Genomic DNA, 27495 nt, shown 5'->3' with positions numbered 1-27495 from the left:
AAAGAACTACATTAATTTTAGAAATCCCCACATTATCTTTTATAGAGACTAGTTTTTGTCACAATTTCTTTCCTTGTCTTTAGAAAGAACCTGTTATGTATCGCTTTTATATGTATTAACCAAAGTACATCCACAGAACATTAGATTAAATATTAATAACATAATTAATAAAAATAGATTCCAATTAATAAAAATAGATTCCAAAGTGTGTGTGTGTGTGTGTGTGTGTGTAATGGCAGACTAAACAAAATTTAGATATTTTTAAAATATATTTTATTTTATTGTTATTTTTTAGAAAGGGAGGGTGGGCAGGAGAGAGAGAACATGCACAGGGTGGAGGGGCAGAGGAGGAAAGAGAATCTTAAACAGGTTCCATGCTCAACATAAGTCTGCAGTGGGGCTCAATCTCACAACCCTGAGATCATGATCTGAGCCTTAACCAACCGAGCCATCCAGGTCTCCCTTAAAATATATTTTAAAAATTGTTATCTTTACTACAGAACTTTTCATAATTTTTAAAACACTAATGAGCTTTGTTAATTTCCCCAGAGGGGCGTGCTATCAAGTGTTTTGCAAATGTTTTGAGCATGACATATTTTCTAGGTAGAACATATTAGAAAATATATATTCTCTTGATGCATATTGGCAAATTGTGCTATTGTTTTATTTTTCACTATTCTCTATGCCTCTATGGTGCTCTTTGCTTCTGCTAAATGAGTATCCACTCTTTCTTGAACACAATACAAACTTTTCATCTCCATTCCTTACTCACAGCACTACGTTCACTGCTAGCTCATGGTTATCTATTAAAATGCATCTACTCTCCACAGAAGGATTTGCACACAAAATAGCCCAAAAGTAGAAACAATCCAAATGCCCATCAACAAATGGATGGCTAAGCAAGATGTGGTACATCCATACAATGCAATACTATTTAGTAATAAAAAAGGATAAATTAGTAATATATGCTACATCAATGGATCTCAAACATTAAATAAAAAAGCCAGATACAAACGGCCACATATCACATGAAAACATTTGTATAATATTTTCAAAAAAGGAGCACCTATAAACACAGAAGGTAGATTACCGGTTCCCTGGAGCTTTGGGCAGGAATGGAGATTAAATATAAGTGGGCAAGAGGGATCCTGTCAAGAATGGAATTGTTCTAATACTGGATGGGTATGTTAGTTGCACAACATGATGAATTTACTAAAACTACTTAATTGTATACTTAATATAGATAAATGTTGTGTAATGTAAATTATTCCTCAATTAAAGTTATTAACAACCAGCCAGCTGGTTGACCAATCAACCGTCCATCCATTCATTCATTCTTCCTTCCTTCCTTCAAGATTCTTTCATGCCTCAAGCTAAATGTGGCCTTTCCCTATCTTGAAAGAACACATCATTTTGTTTTTACATATCTTGTACCCTTGTTGTGTGCCTTCCAACCCTTCTTTGTATTGTATTTGAGTATTTGCCTAACATCCTTACTGGACTACAAGTTTTTGCAGACACAAAATATACTGGACTGCTCCATGTAAAAATATTGTTGAATCTCACTATAGGAAACAAATACTACTTAATGAAGGTGAACAGCAATAAAAATACATGTGAAAATGCCCACTGGTGGGTATTCTTAAATTGACTGCTCTGAAATGTGAAATGTACCCTCTGTTATTTGAGTTTAAGAAGTAGTTTAATACCTCTACACATCAGCTACTAATAATCCAAGGGATGATGATAATAATAATAATAACAGCAAAGGCAGCAACCTCAGGAAGAATTACCTTATCAAATGCTCACTTCAGGTGCTTCTCATCCTATGGCTATTATTCCAGAGAAAGAAACTAGACACAGTGAAGTTCAGCCCCTTGTCTTAAGCTGGGTGTCCTGGACGACACAGATCCTGAGGAAGATTTCTCAGGCAAATGGCTGATGGAGGGACTGCTTTCAAGAGAAACTGAAAATGAGATGTAGGAAGTAAGAAAGAAAGGAGAAAGAGGTAGGGTGTTTCTGGAGAAGTCTAGTTTTAGTCTAACCCATGGAGAACTCTGGAAGATAAATAGGAGAGCAGAGTCTGTCCTGTCTTGAGGCTAGGGACTAAGACTTAAATACATCTACTGTTCCAATCCGTGTCTGTGTGTGTGTGTGTGTGTGTGTGTGTGTGTAACTCCCTAATACCCTGAATACCCTGGCTACAATCACCCAAGGGTAATCCTCCAGAGAAAGTAACAGTTGTGAGACTTTAGTGAGTGCCCACATTTGGGGGATGGAAACTGCAACCAGAAGAAGGGGCTCCAAGAGACTTGGGTAGACATCAGTAGCATCTGCTACTGCTCTTGGCTCAAATCACACCCTTAGTAAGAATACCTTGAAGTCACAACCCAATAATTCTGATCTCTACATCAGTGCTTTGAACTCCCTTTTTTTTTCCCCTTTAGTGTCTCATTTTATTATGTTCTGTCTTTAAAACACACACATGAACCCTCCCTGATATGGCCTAGCTCAATCCATTAGCATCTATTTTTAAATTAAATATTAATTCAGATTGGGATAACAAAGTCAAGCCTATTTGATACCCTTCTTTAATCTTGCTTTTAATGAATAGATAAAAATAATTTTTAATTACATGCATTATTTAAATAACGTCTGAGGAACCTGCATGTTGCTTGAAAACAGTTGACTTCTTCCAGCATTTTAAATATTCCCCACTCCAAATCTTCTTTAGACTAAAACTCTCTGTGAATAAAGATTTGCTCAGAAGCTTGGTTCAGACAATGCCCCAATCACTACACATTCCAAATAAGTCAGTCTGAATTTCAGAGAAATTATTGTGTATTTTTAAATTTTCTAAATCAGAAATAAAATCATAAAAGCCAGTGAAATCTGGTGTTAGAAACTATAATCTACACAACAAACAAACAAACCCGAAGCATGACATAATGCCTGCTATCCAGCATTGCACAAAAGAACTGGCTTTGTTCCAACAATGGCATGACTTATTACAATAATACAAAGCACTGTTTATAAAAAATGACAAACTCGAAATGAAAATTGCTCAGTCTGAGCCCCTGGAGCCTACGTTCATCCATTTCTGTCCTTCCCCCAATTCAGCATGCTTTCCATTCAAATGCAGATATTCAAAGGGATTTCTGTGTCCTCTACTTATCTTGCATGCATACCTCTCTTTTCCCCTTATCTCTCTTATTTTGCCTATACTGAAAGCCAGGCTCAGAGCTCTCAGCTGTTGAATAAGTAGCCAAGAGTTCTGAACATTTAGAGTCAACAGAATGTTTGATTTGTATGCATTTCATGCAAAAGAATAAAATGCTACCCTGGATGCTGGCATGTGATAAGACCATGGTGGCCTGTTGCAATGACTTAGTCATTGGTTGAGTCGTGAGAATTAACAGGACTTGAGCATATTATGTGATAAACGGCACCCCAAACTGGCTACATCTTGAGCCATGAAAGTGACAAAATGGAGAGATAAGGTATATTGCTTTGAGGTAAAGGAAGTATGAGGCCGAGACCAAGTCCCTGGATGTATTTTTTCCTGAAAAGTGAATCTCATAGACTAAGGCACCTTCTATCCTATTTTAAACCATAGCCAGAAACATTTCTCTTCAATGAGCAATTTGCAAAACACTTCCCCAGGGATTCCTGATGTCTGTCAGAAACCTCTCTGTATATTTCTTTCATTGGAGAGAAGGGAAGGAAGGTACCATTTGTGAAATACGCTTGTGCTTTTTATCTGTTATTTAATTTTTACAATGAATCTTTGGGAATAATATTATCCTTATTTTGCTGACAAGAAAACTGAATTACATTCAAAGTAAAACGAAAAGTAAAGGAATTAATACAGATTCACTAAAGAACAGAGCTTAGATTCAAATCCAGACCCTTTTGACCCAGAAGTTCATGTTCTTTCCACTCCTTCATGCTGCCTGTAGCTTAATACATTTCCCGAATGTGTCCTGTTGGATACTAATGGTAGGCAAACACTGTTAAGAGTTTACAAGGCCAGTTTATTTATAAGACTTTCTAATACTTTTAATATGTCCATGTATAGTCTGTATCTCCACCAGGGACCTACAGTTCAGGGTTTCTAAAACTCCATGACCTTAGAGGCCTTTCCTCCCTGACTCTCAAACTCTACAGAAAATACTTTAAAACTTATATTACTCCAGGAGTACTCTACGAGAAAAGAAGAGAGAATAAAGACCAAAATGGCCTAAGTTTTTATTTCACAGATTTCTGCATTGTCCAAATTTAAAAAAAAAATATATATATATATATATATATATATATATATATTTATTTGAGATCGAGAGAGAGCGAAAGCAAGAGAGAGTGAGAGCAAGAGCAAGAGCGAGAGCAGGAGCAGGAGCAGGGGGAGAGGGAGAAGCAGGCTCCCCACTGAGGAGGGAGCCCAGTGCAAGGCTGAAACCCAGGACCCTAGGATCATGACCTGAGCCTAAGGCAGACGCTTAACCGACTGAGCCAACTGGGTGTTCCTGCATTGTCCGAAATTGTATGAACTTGCATTAATTTGGAAAGGAAAAAAACAAAGTATCATTTATATGAACCAGGATAAGATCATTGTTATAATACTAATAATACTATGTATATTCCTATTAGAATGTATTTATAACTATATGAAAGTAAATGTGCCCTCAATCAAGGTCTGTATCTCTAATAATTACTATGTAAAGGCAGACATAAGAATACATTCATTAAAAAAAAAAGAGAGAGAGAATATATTCATGTAATGTGTGATGAGTATTATAATAATAGAGCAATAACAGTGTTATGTAAGACCAGGCACTGTCTTAAGGGCCTGGTATATATTAATCCATTTAATCATCATAACAACCCTCTGAAACCAACGTTAATTTCTCCACATGAAAGATGAGGAACCTGGGGCACAGGAGTTAATTTATTTCTCAGAAGTATTACTGGTGACTTGCCCAACCAAATGTACAGCAAAACCTGGTACCAAATGGTCTTCTACTGACTCTATATTGCTATGACCCTCACTTAAGACTATTTTGCAAAGGACTCTAGATGCAGGCTCCTAACACCATCAGGGCACCTGTGATACAAGGTGTAGCAAGTATGTGTTAAGTAGCCCTTCTCAACTGGCTACTGCACTTGATGTTGCACATACATCAGCTCATTATTCTTCATGGGAATGCACTGAGGTTGGTCTGATCTCCACTTCTTGGAAAAGAAGTAACTGGTAGATAACTAGTACTGATTGAATCTGGATGAAAATAGGAGACTGAAAAAAGGAAGAAGGAAGGAAGGAAACACAGACTGTTTGCAACTGATGCTGTGTTCTTTCCATAGCACCAAGATTTTGGGGGACTCGCTCTTGGACTTACATTATGTGAAAGCACTGATCATATTTTACTTTGTATCCCCAGATTATGGCCTAGAGCCTCAAAGTAGGTTTTTTGTTGTGTTATTGTTGTTGTTGTTGTTATTATTATTTTAATGCCCCAAATTGCATCAATTTGAATAAAGGTCAACCTAGTCCTCCTCACATTCATTATTCAAGAAAAGACAAATCTAGTAATGAAAAAGGAAAATTATAGGGATCATCCCTATGGCTGAATTTTATAAAGTACTTTTGAAAGAAACAAACAAAAAATGTGTGAGAACTACTTAAAATTCCTTGCTGGAGAACCACACATAATGGAATCTTTTGCATGGGTCTTAAATGCTTCCTCGCACTTCTTGAAGCTCCTTTTTGTCATCTTTTCCTTTTAATCTGCTGCCCATATTAAATAACTCGTACCTAGGCTTTCACATGAATGGTGCACACTCAGATGCGAGCAAGCGGCTGTTCAAGAAAAAAAATTACTGAGGAGCTCAGGAGAGCAGAGAACGGCCAGGCTGGAGCAACCAGCATCCTCTGCACCCTCTGCTCTACCTCATCCCATTCCACATCACACACCCAGTTCAATTTCCCCTTTCAGAGGAAATGAAGCAGAATACATCAATAGAGTGAACTGGTTTATTCCTAAGAGTCATAAAACTGCAGCTCCTCATAAAAGGTGTAGAAAATGAGCTCCTCTTTCAGGTAAGTGAGACTCTTAGGCAAAATATCAATATCCTAGTCCCCTGATAACTTCCTTGACATAGGAATATTTACAGAGACAGCTTTTTATCAACTACTGAGGACACTGTTGGCTTGAAGTTGAAAAATGACTTCGAGGTATGAAAATCTGTCCTTAGTTCCCAGATGTTTCTTTTGAGTTATCGTATTTCTAAAGATAAAACAAACATACATAGAACCCTTCATTTTAAATATGTTTCTGCATCCCCCCAAAAAAGTGTTTTTCATTTTAAATTGATAAATGACTATGCTCCAATGGGCACTGCGTTTCTCCCTTTGGAAAAACAAATAATGTGCATTTTGTATTGATATATTTTTCCTTTTAAAAGTAACCTCTAGAAATTATATAAAAACATGTCAAGGGGCACCTGGGTGGCTCAGTGGGTTAAAGCCTCTGCCTTCCGCTCGGGTCATGATCCCAGGGTCCTGGGATTGAGCCCCGCATTGGGCTCTCTGCTAGGCAGGGAGCCTGCTTCCCTTCCTCTCTATCTGCCTCTCTCTCTGCCTACTTGTGATCTCTCTCTCTCTCTGTCAAATAAATAAATAAAATCTTAAAAAAAAAAAAAGTCAAAATGTACATGTCAAAGAAAAAATGAAAAAATGCCTGTGTTCATTCTCCCTCCACTATCTATCTATCTATCTATATATATATATTTAAAAAAAAAAAAAAACTGGGATTGGGACGCCTGGGTGGCTCAGTTGGTTGAGCAGCTGCCTTCGGCTCAGGTCATGATCCCAGCGTCCTGGGATCGAGTCCCGCATCGGGCTCCTTGTTCGGCAGGGAGCCTGCTTCTCCCTCTGCCTCTGCCTGCCATTCTGTCTGCCTGTGCTTGCTCTCTCCCCCTCTCTCTCTCTGATAAATAAATAAAATCTTAAAAAAAAAACAAAACAAAACTGGGATTAATATTTTGCATCCTGTTTTGAAACTTACTCTTTTAACTTAAGAAATATATTCTGAATGAATTTTCAACATGGTGGTTTTGCCAGTCTCATGGGACACATGCTGGGTAAATGTGGGAATTAATTCACATGCAGACAAAATGAGGCTCTTGCCCCAAATTCAGAATTGAAGGATGGCCAAGGGAAATGTCACTGAGCAGGTGAGGGAGGAGCCCAAGCTTAGGAAGACCAGCAAAGGGGAACACTGAGGAGGCAGCCAGGACAGACAGGGCCTTTCCAAACTCAAGGAGGGAGGTGCACAGTGGCCTGGTGACCAAGAACCAGGCCAAGGTAAGAACACTCTCCTGGGCACTTATTAAGGACCAGAATTAGTCATTTAAGCACTTTGTCTATTAAAATGTGTTTGTTTCAGGCAATAGTCTCTGAGCTATGTCCATTGGAGGATTTTATAGAAGAAACAGAGGATCAGAAAGGTTAGATAACTTAGCTAAGATCACACGATTAGAGTAGAGATTGCAGTCAGGATTTTTTCACTCAAAGGCATAGCGTGTTTCAACTCAGTCCACACTTGTTAGATTATCTCTCTACTGCTCTTTTCCATGCCACCCCATCCTCCTTTGCACTTAGATACATGCTTAAATATAAATCTATGTCCTAAGGAATCTGCACAGGTCTTGTTCAAAAGAATCAAGAATTTGTTTCTTCAGTGAGCTCAATGGTTTATTCTTTTAATTAATAAACTTCATAACTATACTGTTTTTCTAAAAATAAATAAATTGAAAAAAATAAACTTCATAACTTATGTTCTTGGAATGTGTGTGTGTGTATGTGTGTGTGTAGTATGTAAGTATATGCACTCATGAGTCTAATATATATTAACACAACTATATTTGTGCACAATGTGTATGTGTACATGAACACACAGAGTCACATTCCTCACCGGTTTTGATAGTCAATGAACACACATTTTTGAAGGTAAGGCATCAGATTTGTGGCTCATAGACACTAAATTTTCTAAAAGTTATTAAGAGACTATGGGCTAAAAAAAAAAAGGCACAAACTTATCATCATTAAAAATATATTTTAAAAAACCCATCTAGTGAATAAAGTTTTATTTTTGAAATTCAGAATTTAATCAGAAATCCCCTTTCTATATATTTGAATTTTACTGCATTTATGAAGGCACAGTACCTATACAACTTTACGGAATTCATCAGCTGTTTGAAGAGCAGTCTGAAGGTATTTTCTCAAGCATTTTCACAATGTATTTGTAATTTCACGAGTATTTGTAAATGCTTTGTTAGAACCCCATCGCAAACAATTTTACTAGTTATTTTGATGTATGGCCATGCAACTGAGAGATGAGATTTTCAGTCACTGGCCTTTGCCTCATCATACAAATGGAGAACACAATTCCCAGCTTGTTCAATTTCAAGTCTTCTGTAGCCTCTATATCTGTTTTTGTGTATTCAGAGGTTGTATTAAGCATTTTCTCTCTAATTTCCTTGCAATTTTCCCCATTCTCCTGTTAACCCTGTTCTGCCCTTCTCTTTGAATGTATCTAGAAAGACTGATCTTGTAGTAATGTATTCATGAAAGTGCTTACTTCATCCATGTCAGGGCATATCTTTTAAAATTATGACCACGGACCTCAAATGGGCACTAAGCACTGCCCAGTAATCTTCTCACATTTGCTTGGTAAATTCACTTCCCCAGGCTCTGAAAGACATACTGCACTTTCTTTAAAACATCCATTACTTGCCACCTCACAAATGCTTTTCACTTCATCCCATTTCATAAGAACAGAAGAAAGCAATCAGACTCAATGTCTCTCAACTTCCAATTATGAATGTATGCACACTGATACCAATATTCTCTGCCTTTCCCAATACATAATACAGGGAAGGAAACTCTGCTTTGCTCTTCTACCAAAGCAAGGATCTCTATTTTGTTCCCTGTCATTTGCCCAGTCCCTAGACTAGCATCTAGTAAGAGGTTGGTAAATACAGGTTGAATGAATGAATGAATGAATGAATGCATGCTTATGAATACAAAAGGGTCCATCTGCCCTAAATGAAGAGGAGGATAGTGCAAACAAAGATTTCTAGGGTGGTACTCCAAATATGTAGCATATATCTAGATATGCAAATAAGATAAATGATAAATAATAGATGATGTTTGCTTGTGCTTCATTTCCTTTGTCTTTGTCCTATCTGGCTTTTGCATGGGTTCTAACAACTAATAGCCACATTCATAGAGCACAGTAATAGAGCCAGGCACTATCCACTCATTGTGATTAGTCCTCACAACAATGACAAACTTACATGCATTGAAAATGAGGCTCATATCGATCAAGTAAGATCCCCAAGGTCAACTAGTAAGTGAAGGAGGTAGGACTCAAATCCAAATCTATCTGATATAAAAGTCAATGCTCTCTCCCCTCAGCCATGCTGCTAATTGGGCTCTGAAACCTGAAACCCTCCAGGTTTAAGCCCAACTAGTTTGTGAGTCAGTTCTGTGGGGAACAGAGCTGCATTCCCTTCACCATCAGCAAGGCCTAGAAACTTCATGCTGCCGAATAATCTTTTCTTCTCTCAGTCAGTCAGTCAGGAAGTCTGAGTAGACACAGAAATAGGCAGAGACATAAGAACGCCTAATGGGAACTTCATATCCAGCTTCCTGTCTTGCAGAATGGATCTAAATTTCTATATCCCCAGCCATGAACTCTAATCATGGCAAGAAAGGCAAGACCTTCTAAGCTCACAATAGGGTTGGTTCTTGGTTTTGTGGGGCCTAAATCTTATATAATTTGAAGGAGAAAATTCTATAAGGAAAGATTAAAAACATCACGTATACAAAATTTGGCAGGGATGTTGATTTTTAATTGAAATATGAATGGGAAGGGACCCACACACTTGGGGGACTTTGTACTTTAAGCTTCATTTATCCCAAGATAATTCTGTCTTTGACTATGACCAAGCTCTATCTGAGAGACAGGTACGTGCTAGTTTAGAACCTATGTTCTCAGATTGACAACATGGATTTATTTTTTTGTTTTTAATGATTTTATTTATTTATTTGAGAGAGAGAGAGAGAGCTTAAGTAGGGGGAGGGGCAGAAAGAGAAGCAGACTCCCTCTTGAGCAGAGAGCCAGCCAGACTCAGACTCAGGGCTCTATTCCAGGACCCAGATGCTTAACTGACTGAGTCACTCAGGAGCTGTGACAGCACGGATTTGAATCCCAGATTCACATTTACATCTTAGACCAGGATCAAAACTTCTTGAACGCTTTCTCTTTTATTAAGTCGTCAATTATATAATTGGTTCACAAAAATTATTGTCAACATGAATAATGCGAACAAAACACAAGCAATAGTGCCTAGCAGACACTCAACAAAGTGCTCTTTCAGGTATCGCTGGTAGTTCTTAGCTACTGATGTCATCTTCTTCCTCACCTCACCTGGACTTCTCTACCTGAGGCCCATTCTTACGTTCGTTTGATGGCTTACTCAATGCCTGAGCACCAGGCACTTGGATTTAATCCTGTGTCTGCCCCATTGTGGACCATATTTTGGTGTATCTCACGAGTTTTTTTCAGGAGCCTTTTTGCTACCTGTACGCTGGAAAATCCCTCATCTTCCTGGGCATAACCCAATAAAACTAGAAAATAGTAATAGGATGAAAAAAGTTCATAATACATTCTTAAGTAAACAAAGAGCCAGAATTCCTATAATTTTGGCTAATGAGATTATTCTTACAGGGTTTTATAAAAATTGAACACCGTAAGTATGTAAAACTAGAATATGATTTATCACTTGATCACAGATGATGTACTTATTATGCTATCTAAGGCTACCAATTAATTTTGTCATTTCTAACAAGCCAATTAACCTTCCTGGGACTCAATTTCCTCATAAAATGAGGGGGTTGGGCTACAGTCTCTATGATTCTTGCTAGTTCCTTCCCAAAATATTAGTAGTACAAATATCTGAGATATAAATGCATTATTCTCATCTCAATGTGGGCTATGCCAATCTGAATATTTATCTTTGAAGTTAATATGTGGGGGAGGAGGAGTTACTTAAAGGAAAACGACATGACTTCTTTTTTTTGTGAATTGTGCCTTTTTGCTTTCACTGTCATAATACTCTCACTGCAGCAAGGGCTCAAGGAATATTATTTGATTTCTTAAAAATGCTTTTCTAGCAAAGTCTTATTGAGATAATATACAGTGGTTCCGTAGATATGATTAAGAGTGGGCTTTATGTCCCAGGATCTTGAAGCAGCCTGATAAGAAGAAATGAAGACAACTTACTCACTTGCCCTAGGTGGCTGATAGAAGGGCAGATCTAGCTTCAACACAAGCAATGAGTAGTTTAGCCTGAGCATATGTGAAAGACCTGTCATGAGACGTACAGGACATATTTCCCGGTAAAAGAGTTTTGATAAAAGGTAATGAATCAGGGGCGCCTGGGTGGCTCAGTCGTTAAGTGTCTTTCTTTGTTTGGCTCAGGTCATGATCCCATGGTCCTGGGATCAAGCTCCACAGCGGGCTCCCTGCTCAGCAGGAAGCCTGCTACTCCCTCTCCCACTCCCCGTTTGTGTTCCTGCTCTTACTGTCTCTCTCTCCTCTCTTTCTGTCAAATAAATAAATAAAATCTTTAAAAAAGAAAAAAAGGTAATGAATCATTGTCTTGGCAGGTGTCTAAAGAAGGGCAAAGGTGTTTCTGTCTAGCCCATGCTGAGGTTGGCATAGGCAGATATGGTCTATAAACTGATATCAGGGCCTATAAAAAAAGCTTGAAAGGAAGACTTGGGGACACTTCCCACCCTAATCTCTCAGTAACCTCCCAGTTAAAAAAAAAAAAAAGTATAAATCTCAGTGTTCTCATAATTGTCTAGTATGACATGACCTTGCATCCCTCTACTGAGTCTCCTACCCTCACTAGCTCACCCTGCTTCAGTTTCGTTAGACTTCCAGTGCTCCATGAACAGAAGAAACACACTTCCAACCAAAGACTCTTGTACTTGGTCATCTCTTTGCCTGGAATCCTGTTGTTCTAGACTACTGATCTCACACACTCATTTCTCTTAGTGTTGGCAGAAAAGTTAATTCTTCCGAAAGGCCTTCTCTGACTACTCTATTTTTAAAAATTTATTTCTTTGAGACAAAGAGAGTGAGAGTGAGTACAAGCAGGGGCTGAAGAAGATGGTGAAGCAGATTCCCTGTTACATGGAGCTGAATCCCAGGTCCCTGAGATCATGACCTCAGTCAGACACTTAACAGACTGAGCCACCCAGGTAGCCCTGGCCACTCTATGATAAATAACACCCCTGTTTCTGACCCCCTATTGTATTTTGTGCTTGTCTCTATTAAATACCAGATTATATATCCCTTGTTTCTTTATCTTGCTGTCTTCCTTCTTCAATAGTACATAAATTCCTCAAGAACCTGGACTGTGCTCATTCCTGTTCCTAGAATAATGTATGGAGCAAAGTAGAGGCATATATATTTAGTGAATGAATGAATGAATTATCCTATAACTATGCTGTCTTCCATACAGTTTTGTAGTATTTATCGTTTGTATCTCAAAATTTAGCAGATTCACTGAGAAAGAAAACTGTGTTTTTGCTTAAGGCTGCATCCCCAGTGTCTAGAACAGTAACTGACACTTAGGAGTAACTTAATAAATAATCTTAAATATTATTTATCATGAAAATGAAAAGTTCCTGCACTGTAGTTTCAAGAAAGAAAACAAATGGTTTTTGCTTAGAGTAACAAATAGCACCAGAATCGGTTTTAAATCCAACCAAATCGATCAACAACAACTTCCTAGTAGTAGACACCTCTCTTTGGAAAACCTAAAACCCTGTATAACCTCAGCAGTTTGTTGCTCTGAGCAACTGTGCCTAACAAGTGTAGCTCTCCCTTGCTTAGCAAGCAATGAAGTCAGCCTCTAGTTTCAGATACTAGAGGCCTCCTTCTAGTTGCCTCCTTTCTTTGGAAGAAAAGATGGTGCCTGGCCATAATGGCCAAACACACACACCATTCATAACACCCTAAACAGGGTTCTACACTGACACAAATACAAACTCAGGTCAATTCACACAACAAACAGAAGAGGGAGGTGCTATGATTATTCCCAATTAAAATATAAAGAATCTGAGGTGTAGAAGGTTGGGGCACTTAACCTCAAGGCAACTAATACGTAGAAGAGCTGAGATTTTAGTATTATTAAATACAATTATTTTGGCTTCAGAGTCTGTGCTTTTAGCATCTCTACTCCAAGATCTCTCTGTAAAAACTGAAACCTGTAATTGGTACTGTGTCAGCAGTAAGATTTGTTTTGATGATGAGTCTCATGACCTGTTCAAAGGCTTTTCAAATAATTACATCCAAAAGCCTGGATGGTGGGGGTGAATTTCAAACAGAGAGGCCAAGGTAGGCCTCTGTGAGATGGTGTGAGCAGTGGATGAAGTAAGCTTCCTGTTTTTAATAACCAAAGTGATAAACAATGAGGATAACTGCCCTTGTGATTTATATATACATCTACTGTATTAAGCGTAGGCCTTCCTGACATTGAATGGCTATCAGGTGGTAGTGATTCTCTTACAATTAACTTACTCAAACAAATCATCAAGGTGGAAAACACCTCAGTTTACAACTTCAGCGTAAGGGTTCTTTGTGGTAGTACCTACTGCCAATGAAAAAACCATGCCAGAAATCAACTTACCGTCAACCAAATCTTATAATCTTTGAATTTTATGGTTATTGGTCCACTAGCAAAATAACTTAAGAGAGCTATTCTTATTTTGGGTAAATATATTGTGGATCTTAGATCACATCTGAAGTTTATTTTCTGAGTGTAATGAATGAGATTTTTTTTTCCTCTGCAGAGAAAAGTCTGTCAAAAACAAGTCATTTCGTAGTAATCTAATGTCTCTAGAATTCACTGTATTCATTGATGAGAGGATTGTTTTGGACTTTGCAAATTTCTGAAAAACTTTCCATTTTACAATGCCATGATAAGCCAGAACTTCAATTATGTGATCTATAGATGTATCTTTCCTTTTCTGCCCTCTTCCTTCGTTTGTTTGTTTGTTTTGGTTCATTATCACAACTGCGTTTTTACACAGGTGCCTCTACATAGAAGTAAAAATTTTTAAAGTAAGTAAAATTTTTAAAATAAGTCAAATTTTTAAAGAGGAACTTTTTAAAAAATTTTTTAGTCTATAGAAAGTTTGAATATTAGGTGTGGCTTCTATTTATCTGTGTACATTTTATCCTATTTTTGCATATTAACCTTCTGTAATCATGGTGAACACCATCTGGACCACTGCCACCATGAAGATATGGGAACTAAAACAGATTCCTTCACTTATTACCTTGTGAGTTTGAACAAAGTCTTAACCTCTCTGAATCTCCAGATTATCTACCAGCAAACCAGAAATAACACCTGCAAACTGGTCTGGTTGGTATGATCATTCCAGGGCATGGCATAGATAACGCTCCTTTCACCTTTTTTGTCCAAAAGCTTCTCAACCGAGGAAAGCTTTCTTCCCCTGTTGCTCTCTGTTCCCCATAACTAGAATGATCTGTGTCCCTTCTGCTCTATACCTGTAGATAAAGGCTGGAGTGTGTTTTCTGTTGACAAACATCCTGATCAAGCTTAAAATCCCATTGAGCCTTGTGTTGTGCTCTAAATCACTGATGGTACATCTACTCCAAAATCCTACTCCATTATAAATCATCTTATTTTTGTTTGTTTGTCCTCCAATCCATCCCCTCCATAAACCTCAGACCCTTTCATAAATAATTCCTTTCCTAGATTCTTTACACAGTAGCATCTTATGTTGAATTTTCTCCTTTCTCCAAAATCACCAGCCCTTCTTTGTCCCATCTATTTCCAGCCGTCCCACCTGTTACCCACAGACAAATCAAAAACTGGGCTCAGTCTGCAAACAAACATGTATATCTACTTTCTTCTCAATTTTACCCCAGGACCCAAATGAAGACTGTACTTGATTTGGCTGGAATTCAACGCAGATTCATTTACATTAAGAGATTTTGTTTTATAAGATAGGGGGTATAGAATCTTCTTTATGTTGTAGTTAGACTAGTACAGTCAGTATGTTAGCATGGGTATTTATGCTTATTTATTTTAGAGATAAGCACACACACACATTGGGGGGAGGGGAGATTGAGGGAGAGAGAGAATCTTAAGGAGGCTCCATGCCCAGCACAGAGGCTCAATCTCATGATTCTGAGATCATAATCTGAGCCAAAATCAAGAGTTGGATACTTAACCAACTGAGCAACCCAGGTGCCCCTGGATATTTATGCTTATTAAACAATGTTAATGGCTGAGTGTTCCTCATATGGAGTGTGTTCAAGAAAGACTTATAGAAAGAGTTAATGGATACTTGACCTAACACTCTCTTCTTTTCACCAAACTATCTGCCATTGCCATCTGCTATAATGTCAAGAAATTAAAATTATAAGATAGGATATAGGGCCTCATGTTCTGAGTTTGACTTCCAGCTTTATGTCTTACTGGTTGAATAAGCTTGAGCCAAGTTACTTAGCTTCTGCAAGTCTAAGTTTTCTCATCTAGAGTGAGAATAATACCTACCTTAGAAGACCATGGTGAAGATTAAATAAGATAGCCGTATACTAATGCAAAGCTATGTTAACACTTTAATGCACAGTTTAACACTATATTGTGTTTAACACTTGCCTTATTTATAGGCAGTCTTCAAAAAGCCAGATATTGATGTTATCTATCACTATTAATTTTATGGATTGAAAAAATTAGGTCAAGTAATAGCCCCAAATTACATGATTATTCTGAGACAGAGCTGTGATTGGACTCCAAGCAAAATAACTCTGGATTCTCTTAGTGTGAGAATATACTAAGGTTCTTAATATACTAAGTTCTCTTCCTTAATCATTTTTTAGACACTAATATTCTTAAGATAAAGGAAATATTATCTATAAAAGACCCTAAAGAAATTCAAATAGTATAAATATTCCACTTATTCCATTTCTAAGTGATGTAAAAAGCATTCTTCAGTTTTATAATATCACCATAAATTATGCTTATATTTCTTAAGCATTACAGTTTAGAAAAACTTTTCTGATCATCCAAATACCCATTAGCTTCAGCATCCCATTGCATGTAGGAAAGCAGAATACCAGGATAATTAAAAAAAAAAAAAAAAAGAGTCTACTTTACGACCTTCAAATAAGCTATTTGAGATGGAAATAATAGCTCCTTTCTAGGCATCTCCATCCCCTTTGTCCTCCTGAGACATCATGAAATGTACACACAGTCAGTACTGTTTTCCAGTAGACCCCATTTATTAACATACCCAACACAACCACACTTATGTCAACAACATAGGAGAATTAAGAACTTTGGTTCCAAAGATCCATCTCTATGTATATAGTTAATACTTTGTTTAGGCCTCTTGAAGAAGCTAGCACTACAGTATTACAGATACCTGATAAATAAAGTGCACTGAATAAATACAAAAGAGATTCTAACGCATATTCATTCCACTAAAGACTTAGATTATCAGTTGATTTCTTTTTTGTCTTTTTATTGAAGACAATTACCAATAAAAGTGATTTTTTTCAAGTCATGTGTGTTATTGCGTTCTTGTAAAATCTTGCCTTTTACTAAGGCTGGTAGTAGGGAGAAGGATGGTTCTTTCTTAATTCAGTAACTACCTCAGCATGATTTAAAACATATTTGGATGAAAAGTAGATATTTTCACAGCCCAGTGTTGCATATAGAGATAAAGAAATAGCTTTGCCATTAAAATTTTTATTCAATTTCTCCCTGGAATGCGTTAACAGAAAACCACTTTCATTTTTATAGCTGGAAAAGAAGCAATTTATTGTTGCGAGGTTTTAGGAGTTTTCCAAACCAGCATTACTCTGGACTTCCTAAACTCCTCATAAAGAACAGAGAGCTTATGAATTCAAAACTCTTGCATTGTGTGATATCCTCAAAACTTTGCTCAAGTTAAAACTATTATCTGCATACATACTGACCAGGTATTAAGAATACTTTGTTTAAGAAGAAAAAAAAATTGAAATTTAACTGAATTACAAACAAACAAACAAACAAAACCCAAACACCAAAAAAAAAAAACCTAAATAACTGACCTTTGGAATATTAATAAATCATAACATAATGTGTTTGTTATTGAAACTTCGTGTAAATTTTGAGAAACTCTATCACAAGGATGCCTAAAATAGCAGTCCCAAATGTCAAAGTCTAGAGCTACAGGAAAGGACATTTCTCTATTCTCCTGAAATACAATGAAAATCTCCTTGAGGTATGATGAATTATCCCACTACAGAAGAAGAGGAAAGATCAGTCTCACCGTTGCACTACATATCAATTCCAAAGTAGGCCATTGATATCTATTTTGTAAGAAAGGATATGTATTATAGAAATGATCAAGTTTTTAATTACCTGATACACTCATAAACTTTTTGAAATGGAAAGTCCCGTGGAGATTTTCAAACTCAGTTTTCTCATTTTAGACAACTAAAGACATAAGGTGGCTTAATGGAGGTTAGAAAACACGAGAGTGGCAGAGGAGGGGTATGTATCTGTATTCTTACTGTTGTTTTTATTTTTCTCCTGTTAAATAACATTACCTGCTAAATGTGACTCTTCTTGTTTATAAATCTGTGTCATGAATCTCCATGCAGTGTTATGTGTTTATGCACATCACACACAGACTGGAACAGAAGAACCCAGGACATCCAAGACCTGATCTCCAGTTCCCCTACAAAGAATGAGAGCTCAAAGTACTCAGAGACAAGCAAAAACAAATATTTCAGACTTTTAATGTTACCAATTTATTTTGAAATCCATTTACTCTCTATATATTTGAAGTCAGATAGTAACTACATTCTGCATAGTATTATATATATGCGCTTGAGAACACAATGCATATTGCAAATATAATAATACAAAAAAGAAAAAAAAAACTACATTCTGAATGATAGCTACACTGTAGAACAGTTATATGGTTATAAGAAAAGGTTTAATTGTATAGGAAAAAAATTCAAAATCATCCTCACAGGACTTTAACTTTGTTTCACATTTTTCTACTTAATACTCAAATTTCTTTAGCAGGACCCTTAAAGAGCCAGAACTAAGAAAGGTGAAAGAAGTCATTAGCTTCAACTTAGATATGTAAAATGGTGAGCAAGGAAGGAAATTCCTATGTGAAAATAAATCTGAATGAAATGAGCATCAGTGTTTGTTTTTAAAAAAGTTCCAGAAAATCTATGAAGATGTTATTTTGATATTAAATACTATTTACCATTTTCATTAATTAATATTAGGCTAAAACTTCAGTGTGCACATTCTTATCTATAGATTCAAACCACATACAATAAAATATAACAATTCAGTCTATTCATTTGCTTTATATCTCCAGGAAGCAAAGCATATGGCCAACTTAAATCTTGTTTTGAAGGTTTTCTGACTCCAACATACACTCTGGAGAGAAGTCTTATACAAACTTCAAAATGGAAAGCACTACTGCTCTCCATTTCTATCAACTTTTTCAAATCAAATATAGTTCCTCCTTCATGTGGTTATCAACATTTTATCATTTTAAAATATTTTTAAAAAGCCACTGGAAACAAATAAGATATAAATTTTTACCAAAGTTTGGTAGACAACACAGTCTCTCCACAGTATTAGCACAATATTGCTAGTTGGAAAATGCTGACATTGCAAAATATAAAATACAAGAAAGAAACAGTTCATACATATCAGTACAATTTGCAATATAAGTAATAAGGAAAAGGAAAAAAAGAGTTTCACAAAGGTTAGAAGCCTTTAGAAGAAGGAAACACATGGTCTCATTTGGGAAAGTGAATGTTAGTGTCTCTGAAACTAGTAATACAGTAATAATAACTAATATTAATAATACAGTAGATTTGATTCCAAAATCCAGAGATAAAACCCTCAACAAAAGAGTTTAAAGAATGACCACACACCATCGATGAAATTAGCTAAAACAAGTCCCTCTATATGGCTAGAAATAATGACACTATTCCATGTTACTGTCAGACTGAGGAAAAACAAAACAACAACAACAACAACACTGAAAACCAAAACCAAATAAAACCCTAAAACTAGTCCATTAAAACAGGAGGTCCCTGTCACATTTGCAAGGTAAAATAACACAGTCAAGAACAGCAAAGCCAAACCAAGTTACTGGTTTAATGACAATGAACAAGATAAAGTCAATTTTAAAGAACAGTCACTACTTTCAGAATTTAGAATTTATCTTCTTTTTAGCATGATACATGTTTCCATCACTGAGGGCTCTAAAAGAGCATTCTGCAAACTTACTTTAACAAACCTAGCTTTCCACTATCCCTTACCCCACAACGAGTCACGAATGTAGGTTTCTGATAATGTACATCAGAGTGACACACTTAACTGCAATTTGGTATTTGCTATTTGTAAAAGCCATCATGTCACATGTGATAGTCTTTCTCTGGAGGACTGGATTTGTTGTGCATGTAAATACATTTAAAACATATTTGCATTTTTTACTCAAGTTTAAAATTTGAAGCAACACGAGTAACAAAGCATAAATATATCACATTAAATCTAGGGGTGCTTTTTAAAATTTCTCTGACAACTTCAGAGAAACTACAACTAGCTGTATGCAAACATGCTCTCAAATGTGTTCTGAGCACCAAGAAAATAATAACCTCACTTTATAATGATCCTCAAAGGAACATTTAATTCAGGAAACACACAGGCAAAAATACACCTCATTATTATTATTATTATTATTTTAAGAAAGAGATGATTGCTAAGGAGATTAGGAGACTGAGCCTCTGATGAACGTAAACAGCAGCGTTTGAAATACAACTGGTCATTTGGAATCTATGTTAAAGTCTGTCATGAGTTAGAGACTCTGCCCCTTACACTCTACATTGAAATGCGAAAAGGTAATATTATAAATACTTCTCAAGAGAACCTTACAAAAAGCCTGTCATCCTTGGCACTAATCTAAAAGCGAAGAAATTATAATAAATGTACATCTATTTCCATTTGACGAATGCATTTGCATAGCAACAAACAAATAGACCTTGCAACATATCCAAATAAAATTTGCTGATGCAATAAAAGGGGATATTCAATTAAAAAAAAATCTAACATCAACATGGACTAGATGCTCTCAACATAACAGACAGACCAATGATTAACCTTTAATATCCTCAGTTTTGGTTCTCACGTTTTGATTCAAAGTGTTTCTCATAGTTTTAATGTTCTGCTCTGAAAACGTTACTAAAACTTACAAAAAGTTTATTTTATTCATCTGTCCTACTCTGACAAACCTGCCTGTCTTCATGTCCACCCCAGAGTAACATTTCTCGGATCTCATTTCAGGTGCCTTTCACATTCACTTAAGAAATCTTTATTGCAAAACAGAGAATTTTTAGAAGTCACTAAAAAGCACTCCCTTACCTTCTAAACCTGCTTCAATCAGCCCAAACTGTTCCAACAATTTAACAAAAAGCACAATGACGATCAGAACTGCTATCATTTCAAGCCCTTCCAAGTTCATGGTCAGCTAGGTCATGGTCCGACCACAGCCAGTGAGAAGTGCTCCTCTGCCTGGCTTTCTTTGTAAAGCCATTAAACTACATTAAGAAGGCTACTGCCAGAGGAGAAGGGGAGGAGGAGAGGTTGAGAGAGAGAGAGAGAGAGAGAGGATGAGAGAGAGAGAGAGAGAGAGAGAGGATGTGAGTGAGAGAGAGGGAGAGAGAGAAGGGGAAGGAGAGGAGGTGGAGAAGCTGAGAGAAAGGGCGTGAATAAGAGAAATGCATTCATCCGGTCTAGTGTAGCAGAAGCCAGGAGTGGCAGCCGGATTAAGTGGGGCCTGTCGGAATTATCGGCTCCCTTGTTATCACTCTTACACAGAGAGACAGCCACGCATGAAGTAACGCGCAGATCACCCAAAGACCCCGAGGTCACCAGGACGGTCCCGAGGAAAGACGACGCGCGGCAGTGATGGCTCTGCGGCTCCGGGACCCGCGCGCCCGCCCGTGGCTTCCTTGGGCCGGTCAGTTGCCTTGGAAACGGAAACTAACCAGGGCAGGACTCCCGCTGCAGACAGAGACCTGCGGAACACCGCGTCTTGAAATAGGAAGAGAAACCTGAAAATGCCAAGAGAGGCGGAGTGACAGCTTGGATTCGGCTGCTTCAGAAATACTGTTTACTAGGCAGGAAAAGCAAGTGTGTATTTTGCCCCAACTAGCTGAGCGCAGAGAGAAATGAGGCTTTTAGAGACTAGATCAGGATTTATTTTCTTCTCAACGAGTTGCCTTGTCCTAAGGCTGGATCTGAGTCATTGTGAACTAATATTCTCGTTTGAGTAATATCGATCACATTGCTGCAGAGCAGGAATACAACAAACTAATACATATTCTTAATATCTGTAAATTTTAAAGTTTAGCAGGTATCTTATGCATTAGCTCATTCCCATTGATACACTGAAATATGTATTTTTCAGTGTGTACTTCCAATGCTTTTTTGAAATAATTTAAGTAAATTTAGAAGCAGAGAAAGTTAAGCAATGACAAAAAAATCAGAAACAAAGCTGGAGTATCTGTCTTTATCCTGCACAATCTTTTCATTCACCCCTCCCCCTTTATTGCCCAAATAGATCAGGCCTACATTAAAATTCAGAATCCGGGGGGTGGGGGGGAAGACACCAGTTAAAAACAAAACAAAAAAACATGGAAACAAAAATAAGAGTTAGAAAGCCTCTCAGAAAGCCAATCCAAGTCTCCTGTTTCATAGATGAACAAACTGAGGGCCAAGAAAAAGCATGAAAGGTCAGAGGAAGGCAAAGCAAGGTAGGAGGCAGGCCTCCCATATCCTGGCTGGCTTTGAGGCAATATAGTGTAATGGTTGAGAATATGGGCTCCAGAGCCAGACTGCCGGGATTGAGGTATAGGATCCCTTACAAGCTGTGTGACCTTGGGTAAGTTACTTAACATCTCCATGACTTAATGTGCTCATCTGTATAAAGGTTGATGATAATAGCACTTTTCTCAATGCACTGTTGAGAGGACTAGTGAGTAATGCTTTTAGAACAGAGTGAGAGCGCTCAGTCACTCCTAGCTCTAAGTTCTATCCCAAGTACCTCCCTGTCTTTTCATACCACACAGGGCTGTCAAACTAGTCATTCCAGGATGTAGTCCTGCCCCTTGTCATTCTCTTAATCAAAAACCTGCCATGACTCTTTATTTTCCTACTGAATAAAGTCCAAGTTCCTTTGCAAAGCATCCTAGTCCTTTTCCGATTTGGTACCATCTTAAGAATGGCATCTCATTGTCACGATTTCTGAACATTACTTTCCCTGAGAGGTCAGCTTCCTTTTCCCAAACTCAGTCTGAGCTTTGTTGAAAACACTACCTGGAAAATCCTTTCCTTACCCTCTTTACCCTTTCCAAAAACTCTCCCAGAAAACTTCTTCAAGCAGAATTGTAGGATTCTCTCTCATTTTTGGGTCTTTACAGTATCTTTTCCTCTTACGATATATTACCACCATTTGAGCACACATCTTCACAACTTAACGAGAAGCTTCTAGAATACAGAAATCAAGCCTTTTTCACCTTTATGCTCCCCACATGCCTCCATGAAGGGCACATTACAGTTCATAGATATATGGAATAGATACATGTTGGATAACAATAGTCACCATTAATTGGGTAATTACCATAAGCCAGATCCTTTACATACATTGCGTTTCCCTCCTAACCACTCTGAAAATAGGCATAATTAGATAAGATTTACAGAGAAACACTAAGCCTCAGAGAGTTTAAAATAGCAGGCTCAAGGTCATACCACTGGTGTGTGATAGGACCAAGTTTCAAACTCTGATTTGTTTAACTCAAAGCCCAATATTTTTTCCCCATTATGCTACACAGCTTTAAACAAATTAAAATCCAAATATTGGCACAAGTGGTTGTCAGCTGAGGAGTGAAGGTTATACCCAAAATGATCCTCCCCATCAGTTCCGTGACGTTCTAATCCATCCACCAACTCCTGTAATTTGCCACATGAGAAGTTTCCAAACTAGTAGTTAAATAAATTCCTGGATCTCCCTTCCTACCATTTTACAGGATTGTTGTTACTTAAACACATATCACTTCTGGTCTCCAAAGGGGATTGTTCTATGTTTTTCTACTCAAGGGAACTCGGTGGAGCCCTTCAACTTGCCTGGTAAATGAAAGTCAGTGGATCAGGTCATTTGTGTTCCTATTTAAAATTGATGTCCTGGCAACAAAATAAAAAATAAACAAGTAGCGCTACATCAGACTAAAAATCTTCTGCATCGCAAAAGAAACCATCAACAAATTAAAAGGCAGCCTACAGAATGGGAGAAAATATTTGCAAACCATATATCTGATAAAGGGTTAGCATCTAAAAAAAATATAGGAAATTCATATAACTCAATAGCAAACAAACAAACAAACAAAAAACAAAAACAATGTGACTAAAAAATGGGGAAAGGTTTGTCCGAAGAAGACATACAAATGGTCAATAAGCACATGAAAGGCACTCAACATCATTAATTATCAGGGAAATGAAAATCAAAACTTCAATAAGGTGTTACCTCACACCTGTTAGGGTGCAAATGATCAAAAAGATAAAAGTACTAGCAAGGATGTGGAGAAAAGAGAACTTTTGTGCACTGTTGGTGGGAATCCAACTGGTAGTGCCATTACAGAAAACAGTATGAAATTTCTTCCAAAAATTAAAAACAGAATTACCACATAATTCGGCAATTCCTCTTTTGGGTATATATCCAAAGGAAGCAAAATCAGTACTTCAATATCTGCACTCTCTGCTCTTTGATACATTACTCACAATAGCCAAGATATGGAAATAACCTAAGTGTCTGTTGATAAATAAATGAATGGAGAAATTGTGACACACACACATTCATGCACACAGGCAGGACTATTATATCGCCTTTAAAAAGAAGGTCGTTTGTGACAATATGGACAAACATGGAGGACATCATGCTAAATGAAACAAGCTGAGCCCTAAAAGATAAAAGCTGGATGATCTCACTTATATAAGGAATTGAAAAAAAGTTGTATTAATAGAAGCAGAGAGTACAACAGTGGTTATCAGGGGCAGGGAGGTAAGGTAAATGGGAAGTTGCTGGTCAAAAGATACCAAGTTACAGTTTGTAGGATGCATAAATTCTTGATAAATTTAAGGTGATGACTATAGTTAAAACTGTATTGTATAATTGTATAAGTATTGTATTATACTTAAAATTTGCTAAGAGAGATTTCTGGTGCTCTCATGAAAGTTAACTATGTAAAGAGATGGATGTAATAATTAGATTGACTGTAGTAATAATTTTCCTATGTATACCAAAATATCATACTTTACATCTTAAATACATACAATTTTATTAAAATAAAACAAGGAACAAGGTTGCTGTTCTTGGGCTGAGAACTATTTGTGGGTGGGTTGTTAGTAAAAACTTCCAGAGCGAGGATCTTTCCACTGGGTCTGGATATTGTGTTCCCTTGGAACTGTATCGTTCTTCCCAGAGCCTGTAGGTTTCCTTGTACATTGTTTACCTCCTAAACCCAGGTCTTTATTCTTGCAGTTCCCTCTATCAGAATGCTTATTCCTGGATAACTCCAGGCCATGAATAAACAACTTTGTTTAGGTCTTGGCTCCAAAATCCCCATCACAGAGAGGCCCTTGCTGGCTGTATTATGTGGAACACTATACTTCTTCCTAACCCTAGAGTCACCACCCTCTGAAAAGGTGCTATTTTTCTCCAAAGCACTTTCGCCACCCAACATGTATATTTGTTTGCTCATCTAATATCTCCTCCTGCTAGAACATAATCTCCTGCCTATGAAGGCAGAGGTTTTTTTTTTTTTTTTTTTCCATCTTGTTCACTAGAAAACCCTTGAACTTAGAATAGTGCCAAGCACATAAAAGGCAGTGACTAGCTGTTGAATGGAGCATGTAACTGATACTCTCACCTTCCTTAAAAAATCCCCCTGCTCTCTGACTTATCTGCCAGGACCCCTTTCCCTATTACCTAGAGGGCTAGGTCTGCCTGTGGACACTTGTGAAGTTTCTGCAAACTCTCCTCAGAGGGCTCATACTGAGGAACGTACCCATAGCATGGTGTACTCCTGGTCCCTCTCTTTAAGATGAGTCATGAGTACTGCACACTGGAGTATCTTGACCATGTTCTTTTCTCAATATTTAATGTGAGTGGGATTTGTGGTTGCTGATGATGTGACCATGGAAAGCCATATAATGAGGCCATCAGAGAAGGTCTCCCTCTGCCAAATACCTAAACACCACTGGTACAGTGGGTGTGAAATATCTGGAGAGCATCCACTCCCATCCTTTGATTTTCAGCTGAAAGAACACCACAGTCTAAATATGTAAAGTGGCTTTGTCAATAACTCTTAGTTTCAAGTCTTAGCTTAGACTCAGATTTAAGCATTTGGCCAATATCTTTTATTCCTATTTAGCCTGACATCCCTTTTTAAGAGAGAAATATTAGAGTGACCAATAGAAAGAAGAGACCCGGTTACTGACTCCAGATCATTCATTCAAGTTAGACTCTGAAACTCAGTTTGCTATTCTTCAAAATGGAACCAATATACCTCCCTTGGGAGTACTGTAAAGATTAAATGCTGTACCAGTTGTCACACTTAAGCTCCATGAGCATGTACTTTGCCAAGCATGAGGCTAAGCACACTGCGGGGGGTGGGGCGTCCTCATGTCCACTTTTTGGAAAAGATTAAAATTTTGTTCTCACAGATGAAGGCATGGAGGCTTGAGAAGAGTTGCTAAATCACTCCACATCCCAAAGTATCAGAAGCCAGTGAGCCTGGTAGTTATATACTGACTTTCAGGATATTCCCCATGTGAAGAACCAGGTATACACTAAGCATTCAATAAATGCTTCCCTGCATGAACATATACACATCACCAAGGTAAGTATCCGACACCTTATTAAGACTTTTAGAAAGGTGGTTTGCCCTTTTAGGATGGATGCAATTTTAGATGCAGATGCCCCTGCTCTGGAGTGGATGGATGGGGAAAGGGATGAGTATGAGGTCGAAGTGAGAGAAAAGAATGTTCTGATGACACTTTGCCAATAGCTTCTACATGGCAATCTCTCAAGAAATTAATGAGAATGGTTAGAGGCAGATCCAGGTCTCACTGCTTAAAAGCAGGTTCAACAAAATAATTTGGGGAGTCACTCAATCTCTACTGCCACATGCAGGTCTCCTTGGCCTATCCCCAGAAAAACAAACACACTTAATTACAGACAATTTTACTCTTGTACTTCAGAGCATATCACTAAAGTGCATTTTATTCAAAATCACCAGTTGTGGGCAGAAAGTTCTCAGCAATATGGCTTTTGGAAGGAAAATAATGTTTCCTTCCAAAATGAGAGATTAGGCTACTCTTTGATGAACTGAGGTAGAGAAGAAAGGGATTTTGCTTATTTGTGTCTTTTTGATTGCAGGTTGGGGATGGTATTAACTGGAGAGGACGGGAAGAAAGGCTTCTCCTTACCCTAGTCTCAAAGCCTCGATCAGTGGCCTGGTCAAAAATGAAACTTGATTCCATTTATTTCTGATCAATCATCATTTGTTAGATTTTTGGTCCAAGTACCATACAAGGGAGTGTGGGTAATAACAATCTTTTCCCTTGTCTTTGAAAAGTGTAAAATCTATTAAAACAAAATTTGATGGTTATAGCTCATATTTTTAGGATAGTCACTATTTGACAGAAGAGTGGACTGTGTACTTTGTATGAACTCTTTCACGGCATCCTAACATAAACCCTAGGAGTTGGCTGCCATCTGCTTTCCACTGTCCAAGGTGAAACTGAGGAACAGAGTGTTTCATAGATCACAGCAGGAAATATCCAACCCAGGATTTGAATTCAGCTCTGACCCCAAAGATCATGAGCAGATAGTGTTTTAGGTACAACTCTAAATAACCATAATTCATGGTGGCATCTGGTGGAAACCTTGAAACTAATATGGAAAGTACCCACTTGGGCTTGAGTGGCAGTGGGAGGTAGGAGAATGGAATGAAGATCGACTTTATTGTTTTGGGCTTATACTGTACAGATATTAGGCAGTGATTTTTTATTTATTTATTTATTTTTATTTTTTTATCAGAAGGGCAGTCTGCATTGCACGACCACTGGAGAGTAAGACTAAATCTTGGCAGAGAATTCACCCGGAGCCTGGAAAATACTCAAAGCCAGCCGAATCCCTTGCCCCAATGCCTTCATGACATTTTTTTCCTAATTTTTCATGCCATCTCCCATTCTGACATGAAAAATGAGCACCAGTTGCCTACCTCTAACTCATTTCCCTCCTTT

The 27495-nt window shown here is 37.6% G+C and overlaps 1 protein-coding gene across 4 annotated transcripts in view; it reads right to left on the bottom strand.

Annotated features, from left to right (window-relative positions):
* KCNIP4 (potassium voltage-gated channel interacting protein 4) overlaps positions 1-27495 on the bottom strand; it is a 1144126-nt gene that overhangs the window by 501851 nt on the left and 614780 nt on the right. The window contains exon 1 of one of the 4 annotated variants that reach the window (XM_044225909.1): positions 20554-20742. The exons of the other annotated variants lie outside the window; for them this stretch is intronic. Coding sequence (XP_044081844.1) covers positions 20554-20653 — 100 coding nt within the window. The 5' untranslated portion in view covers positions 20654-20742. Of the gene's footprint in view, positions 1-20553; positions 20743-27495 lie in introns of those variants that run through there. 4 annotated transcript variants of the gene reach the window in all.

The sequence above is a fragment of the Neovison vison genome, chromosome 11 (genome assembly GCF_020171115.1).
Source record: "Neovison vison isolate M4711 chromosome 11, ASM_NN_V1, whole genome shotgun sequence".
NCBI lineage: Eukaryota > Metazoa > Chordata > Mammalia > Carnivora > Mustelidae > Neogale > Neogale vison.
This window is presented reverse-complemented; position numbering and strand designations above follow the sequence as displayed.